Source organism: Fonsecaea nubica (assembly GCF_001646965.1).
Source record: "Fonsecaea nubica strain CBS 269.64 chromosome Unknown Scaff11, whole genome shotgun sequence".
Classification (NCBI taxonomy): Eukaryota; Fungi; Ascomycota; class Eurotiomycetes; order Chaetothyriales; family Herpotrichiellaceae; genus Fonsecaea; species Fonsecaea nubica.
Genome location: NW_019173684.1, coordinates 547,093 through 554,876, shown reverse-complemented (window position 1 = coordinate 554,876; position 7,784 = coordinate 547,093). Strand labels below are relative to the sequence as shown.

At 52.7% G+C, this 7,784-nt stretch overlaps 1 protein-coding gene across 1 annotated transcript; it reads right to left on the bottom strand.

Annotated features, from left to right (window-relative positions):
- Positions 1–204: 204 nt before the first annotated feature.
- Positions 205–1,920, bottom strand: AYO20_02677 (hypothetical protein; the record flags this gene model as incomplete). The annotated part of the gene is made up of 1 exon (XM_022640981.1): positions 205–1,920. One exon carries the CDS (start codon positions 1,918–1,920, stop codon positions 205–207), a length of 1,716 nt encoding a protein of 571 aa, XP_022503237.1.
- Between the last annotated feature and the right edge of the window lie 5,864 nt (positions 1,921–7,784).

Sequence of the window (7,784 nt, the reverse complement as noted above, 5' to 3'; positions counted from 1 at the left end):
GGCTGAGACCTCCAAATTGCCCAGTTAATACAAGACGATTTCAACAGGTATTACATTCGCAGAGAGAAGATGAAATACTGCATTAATTCTCTATGCTAGACATATCAGGTATGTAGGCTCAAGTGGTATCATCGCCAGAAATCATCATAAATTCCTTCACATCATGAATGCTAAAAGTACCAAACCATATTCCCGACTCCAACTCTAGAAGACAGGTACAATATTCTCATTATTTCCATCAGTTCCCTCCACATACCAAGCGTGATGTACAGTCTTCAGACTGCCGAGTCTCTTCAGACTGGTCGTGCGGCTGACACTACCCATCCTGGAGACCCCCTGTCTTAAACTCTTGAACCGCGTGATCGGGGGTTTGTTTTCCCCGTTGTTCACGGACAAGTGCTGCCCGTCGAGTTCCACTGCCTTGGAGCGTGGAACCACGTCAATGTGGTCGGGAACGCCGGCCTGAAACTCGCTGTCCACTTGCGTCACATTGATCTGAGGTTTGGCTCCTTCTTTCAGACTGTCCTGGCTGTAGATCGAGGCTCGATCCCGGAGGTCAACCATCTCGAAGGCGTCTTCCTCGTCCTTACCACCGACAAACGAAAACGGAGTTTGAGGACGATCTGTCGGGTCGGTGCCCGTGGAAAGCTTGGTGTAGTGGGCGTCTCGCTCGCTGCCGGGTCCTTGCATGGCGGTACTGATCATGTTAATCAAGGTGCCAGCGCTCTGTTCCCCACTCTGGCGTGCGAGTTGCTGACTTGGAAGTGGGGCGGCTGCTGATGCGGCTGTCTTGTCTTTCTTGCTAAGACGTCGAGAGAGCGATCGCGCGAGAGAAGAGTTGCGGAATAACTTGAACTCGGTCTTGTGGGCTTTAGCCACGAGAGGAGAGTCGTCTCGGTAACTCGAAAGGTGGGAGTTGGACGCCCTGTACGTCGACGCGGACGGAGGAATGACATCAATTCTAGGATAGGCCAGGTTGTTTCCGGGGGCATTGGGTTGAATCGAAAGACGAGGCCTCATTGCAGGGTGATTTGCCGTAGGCACGGGTGCGGTTGCAGGACTTAATCCATTGGAACGGAGCTGGTCAGGCGAACCATGTGCCATGCCAGGCCGCTTGTATCTTCCACACTTTGTGCAGCACCGCGAGTGCGTCGACGACCCTGGTGAGCTTGAAGGGCCTGCTGTGCTTTCCGAGAGTCTGGATGAGTTGTGAGACACCTGTCCCTCAGAAACAGTCCGGGCATGCGCCGCGGGCATGGGCGCCGGGGTGACAGTCGGAGGGATCGATGCTGCAGCATGGGACCTGCGTTTTCCGCACTGATTGCAGCCGTGCCCGTGTCCATTGCTTTGACCATTCGGGTTGCCACATCTCGCACACCTGGGTGAGGTGGACGGAGCATTTGGGGCCTCCGTGGGGTTCACAGGATCAGACGCTTGACGCCTGTACACTGGTGGGAGTGCGCCATCGTGCATGTCCTTCGCAACCTTGACGACCTTTGGTTTTTCCTTCTCCGCCGCAGAATTGGATCCGGGGTATGGCTTTCCATCGAGTCGGCGCAGATCGACTGATCTTTGGTGGTCGCCGTGAGGTCTCTGTGGCTTGGGAGCCTGGATGGTCGCTTGCGAGGAGTGCTCAATAGGACTGGCCTCGGCTATCGGCGAGACTGGCGAGAAAGGTGATGTTTGTAGCGTGGCGGTCGCAGCTGGCCCAGGTCTGAAGTTGGGGGAGAATGGGTTCGTGTCAGGCAGAGGATCATTGTAGGAGCTGGGTAACACGGCCGTGCTGACATTCACGGGCGGCTGCGCGTCTTGTGGCAGATTCTCGTAGGGGACAGCCGTCTGCAGAGAGCCAGCAGAGCCTTGCGTGGTTGTCGGTTTGCCTGGGTAGGCGGGGGGAGGCGACTTTCTTAATTTGGTCATGGTGTCAACTGGCGCTTACAACTTCACAGAGGAGGAACAGAAATTATAAGGATCAGATATGTAGAACAAAAGGCCCAAGTAAAAGAGACAGAAGAAAAAAGACAAGGCGGGAGAGTTATGGCGGTGTATCTGGGTGAATGACGGTGAGATGCAGGATACTAGCGAAGACACCGGAGGAGATCGACAACGTCAAGATTCCCCGATGACGGACGGGTTGAGAACGAACGGAAATGCAGGAGCAGGAGCAGAGCTGCTTTGCAGAGGAGGACAAAGTGGGAGAAAAAAAATTACAGCAAGAGTGGAAGTCTTGTTGAACGAGAATGGAGATGATGTTGGGTCAAGGGTGGACGACAGGCAGATATGAGTGCCAGATGGAGTGCAGATGGACACCAGAATGGACGCCGATGGCTGATGGTGGTGATGGTTCCAAGGTTGGCTGCAGACCGGGTGTCTTGGTATTGCTTTGTTTGTGAAGCGAGCTCTACTGCGAGAAGACGGCCATGACCTAAATCGCCTAAATCACCTAAGAATCACCTAAAAAATCACTCCCTCTAGGCTATGCGTGAGCACCGAGCAAGGTTTTGGGCAGGGTAGGGCAGGACAAGGGCTAGAATCAAGGTAGTTGGACGGTGGCAGCCCGGCACACACCTCAGGTTTTGGACTAAAAATGACTTGGTAGGAATCAGGAATCAGGAGCCTAAAAGCCCAGGAGCCCAGAATCAAGGACCTGGGAAGCTACTTGGCTACCTAACGTCTTAACCCCAGGCCAGGCCAGGCCATCATGACTTCTAAAACCGGCATTCCGTCATACCACATTCCATTCTCCAGAGCGGATTTTGTTGATGGTAACAACACTTGTTGAGTCTTAACAATCCAAGTTGAAGTAGTAGAGCAGGAGTTGGAGTGAGTCTTGTGTGACGTAAAAGAGAGAGAAGAGGTACCTTGATTTAGCCGACAATCACCACCAATTTTCAGACACCCTGCATTCACCTTCAGATCTGCACAGCAAGTATTCAAGCTTGGGAAAAAGGAACAGGAAAGTGCCACCCACCCCTGCTGAATTGTGCCTGGGTGCCTGGGGCCCGATGTACGACGCCTATCCAATCGCCAGAGGCTGCGCCACCCACACCCACCGCCTCCCCCTCCCCAAAAAAGGGGGAGGAACCCGTCGCAATTCTCCATGCGGTTTAGCCTCGCAGTGTGGCTTATCCGTTACTATGTTAGGCACCGTCGTTGTGACCACGAGAAACATGGCTTGTCTAGTTGCTCGCCACGAGATTGGAGTACTCGCAAAAGCATTGCCTTGATATCTCCAACCAAGCACTCGTGTTTCCCACGCGTACTCGTATCTGTGGAGCTTGGCTGGATGGGATGGCATGTGAGAACCACCACATACCAGTACCGTGAGGAATGAACCAAGCACCACGTGTGTGATCGACCCTTATCACTGTTTCGACTTGTGAGGGGATCGTTCCTGGTATAGGAAAACCATCAAAGGATGTCGTCACTTCAGTCCGGCCGAGTCAGCAAGATCGTGCTGTGGTGTGGACGGATTCTCCCGTCACCATCTTCATGCCTAACTCACTCATAGCCAGGATCCGTACAATGCGGTGCACCACATTTGGCCTGCAAACCCCGAGCTGACCGACCTCACAAGAGCATGATAGGCTACAGTTGTTCCCCAAATATATCCAAGGAATGGGAAAATATTATTACCACCACAGGAAGAAGGAAGGAGGCACGTCGCGTGATCCCAAGATACGCTGCCACACTCTTCCGCTCTCGGATCAAAGGCACACACTGTAACAGCGAGATCGGTTGCACAAAAGCCCGCAGGAACAAGAATACTGCACCCTCGTCCATCACCACAGGATGGACAGACGCAAGCATCCGGCATCCCACTCCCTGTCAGCTTTTGTTGCAGGCTATATGTGGATGAGTCGGTCCAAGAGGGTGTATAAATAACAATGGCAACGGGATGCCCGCCACAATTGGCCGTTGGTGCCATCGCGACTTGTCTGGGGTTTGACAGCCAGGTTGAAAATGTGGGATCTCCTGTTACTCAGAGCCGTAGTTCACCTCAGAATTTGTCCAACCTTCCCGAGTTTCAAGGCGTACGCTTTTGGGTCCAAGGCCCCAACAGTGGAAAACCCCGATTTCGATGTCTCATTCTCGAGATCAAAGCTGGGCAAGCCTCCAAGTGGGACGGTCGTAGGTGTGCAAACCTGTGAAACACTCGTATATTTTCAGCCTTGCAACCCGAGTCCTGTGCGACATTCATGCGTGCCTGCGATGGTTCCCGATCCCTCGGATACGAGGACCGTGTGTTCTCAGGCGCCTATCATCGGGCCTTCCGTTGAATTGGTGCATATGCAAGGACCCGAGACCACTTGCTAGCTGAAGCATTATTGATCGCATTCCAATATCGCCATCCGCGCGACCGAAGACCTGGAAGCCCGAGTGACAGGCACATTCCTAAGCCACAGTCCAACCTGGCAAGGGGTGTTTCTGACACATCAACGGCTGGGAGGGGAATGACAACCGTGAAATGCCGTGCTGTCCTGGTTGATCGTCGTAATGCAGGTATTCACCCGACATCGTCCTCACAGGCCGTAGTGATCGTTATGCAAAGCCGTACTCCTGCGTCCTTCAGGATTGAATATGGTAATCGATCCAATCAATCCACAAGGCCCACTCTGGTACAAGGTACTGGTACTTACCAGAGGAGCATCATGAAATAGAAAGCTGAGAAGACACTGCAAATACCTTGGCCCCTTTGCCGAGGGCGGACAAGGCTTTGTATAGCATTACGACAATCGACAATCATGGCAATGCATGCTTCGGGCTGACGTACCAGGGAAAAAAAACCTCCTCGTTACCCGAGAGACAGAATAGGGATGTACACATATTTCACGGCCGATAAGGCTTTATGACATATTGTACTAAATGGTTTTGCTGACAATAGAAGGGTCGAGTGAGACAACGCTTGGCGTGGTCTATTCGCAACCGTTGGATAAGCGCTTGTTGATATGAGTATGCGGCTACTGCAAATCATTCGGGGACTGCTGGATCAAGGGGACGGCAGATCAGCCGGAGTAATAAGGCATGTGCGGGAAGGTTCGTCGTGTGCGTGGGTAATAATTCACAGGTACTGTAGGATTGAGGGAGGGGGAATCCAGATCTCAGCATCAGGCTGGGCTCTTTGGGAAATACATGGTCTCTGACATTGCAAGCTGAACCTCAAAATAGAAACGAATTCAATATTTTGAAAAGGAATCATTTCTATTGCAGCAATAATGTCTCTCGCCGTCCATCCTGCAGGAGCGGACTTTGATGATGCGTACTCGGTAGTCAGAGACCCGTCGAGCGAGCCTGTTACCGGAGAGAGGCAACATGGTGTCAAAACTTTGGAAACTGAAACTGAAATGTTCAGCAAAACCCTCGCACTGATAGCGGGGATGGGTGGGCATTACTCATCGAGCCTCGACGAGTCCGTTAAGCGGGTCGATAGATTGGAAAAAAGACGTTGTTCCTTCTAGCGAGGATCCCGGATAAGCAACTTATTGTGGATGGATTCGACCCAAGAGCTACAAGAGACGACAACGGTTTTTGTTTGTATGTCAATAGTCGCGCCCGCTGCTCTGAATCAGACCTCGCCATCCCGGATCCGACTGGTCTGGCGTTTTTGCATTGTTCTACTTACAAGAAGAGAAAGGGGAAGATAATTAATCGATAAAAAGGGGGAAACCACTGCACCTGAGGCGCGTTCATTGCTGCACCACCCATTACTGATCGGTTGGCGTATGATAGTGTGCCATACCCCCCTGGCTATTGTCGGGTGAGGCGCTGGACGGTGCGGAAAGCTGGCGAAACTCGTGGTGAATCCAGGGCCCACAGGGCGCTCATGGACGCCTCGCTTCAGGGCTGAGGATGAACGGAAACTTAGCGCGCTCGTTGTGGGCAAAGCAGTCGTGGGTCTCCATGTACTGTAGGTAACAGGTATATGTGCGAGGACTATGAGACAAGATCTCTGTCCAAACGAGGTGTGGCATACGAGTACTCGTACAGTAGCGGTACTCCGTAGATGGAGTTGCCAAAGTGCTCCTGAGCCTCATTGACGCCTATCGCAGTAGTATCGCCACTAGCTCCTCGATCCGGCAACGGCACGCCGAAAAAGGGGGGCAATTCGATCCTCCTGGACGTGGGCATCGAGAAAAGGAGAAAGAAGGGGGCTTTGATCCACCATTCAAGTTCGGTTGGAGGAAACAAAGAGATTGTTGCTGCAGTAGAGGCATTATACCGGGCGCCAGGTAATTGTTCACTCACATTTGTTGGTAAGACAAATACGAATAGCAACCTCTGGTACCATATCGACGTAGCTCGGTGGCATGTAGTGGCTCGTAGTTGCTATCTTGCACGAAACCCCTATCTCTGACTTGATTATTTCTGTTAGTTAGTCGGTACGGCCACAGGGTCCCTGATTAGACATGCACTTGCAGATCCGATCCCCTGACGCCACAGATGTGGCAGGAACTTTTCCCGTAGCGAGTTTGTTAGGGGAATAACCATCCGTCTGACGTTGATTAATGCGGAGCAGGACCTGCTGAGCCGTGGATGGGCAAACTGTTGTGTGGATGTCCTACCAGCCTTCACGGCCGGATGGAAGCCGAGATGGAAATTCTTTCACCAACACACCAGACAGATGGTGTCACTTTGTTGCGGGAGGAGGGGAGTATAAGCGGGTCCCCAATCCTGATGCTGAGGGGCCCAGAGGACCCCACAAGGCTTGGAGGGAGCTTGGCGGCAGGAAAGGGATAGCGCCAGGGCCTAACACCAAATATAGAGTCAGCACACAAGGCTCGCTAGACCTCGCAAGGTGTGGCGTCACGCCAAACGGAAGTTAGCTGGAACAAACGTGAGGCATGTTTGAAGCATCCTGGTCCAACCCCTGTCCCCTCACGACCCATGGCCGGGATCCCCTTCCCCTATCACCCACATCCGAGCAGACCTCGTCCACCGCTCATTTGTCCCAAACTCCGCCATCCACAGCCCACGCCGCCGGTAAAATTGCCTGGGACACTTGGTGTATGAGCTGGGGGCCGCCTCGCTTCAGAATGCCAGACAAATCATTGCCTCAGCTGGAACGCCGCAGTAGGAAACGACATGTTTTGTCAGCCTTTAGTCCTTGGAGCGACTGGACTCGCACGTACTCGGTACTCATAGGAGAGTACCTCGTACTGGTTCATGATGCACTGGCTCACTTTTATTGTAGGATTCGGATTTTGCGCGCGGATGTCCTGCACTCATGCCAATTTCAACATTGATCCCCTTCCTCTCTGAATCTCCGGACGAGAGTGATGATGAATAGAGTCCACCGCAGTTCACTATGGTATCATGGGCGCGTCCAGACCAATACCGGTACCTCGTACTCATTGATGAATTGTGAATGAGATGATCCCAAGCGAGCCTGAACGTCATGCAGTCATCATTTGGGAAGAGGCGGCGGATCCCAGGTTTGGATGTGATTGTTTATGCCCTCCAATCTCTTTGCCGCCACCTGGGTAACTTTGTTCAGCCTCAGCCCGTTGAACAGGGGGGTTCGAGATACGGAGACCAAGACCATGCTTGTACTCGTATGTTGATACTTGTCATTGTCTGATGGGTGGTGTCTTTACATCCTGTATAGGGCCCGTTAGAAGGGCCACCCATTGATACAGCCAATCCGCTAGCGGCAGCCTTCCCCCCCCTTGCCGCGGGCGAGGCGGTTTTGTGATACACGCGCAGATAGATATACGCCCGGCATTTTAGAATCGACCGACACAAATGTCACGAATCTGCGGGATGCAACGTAGGATTATCGTTGA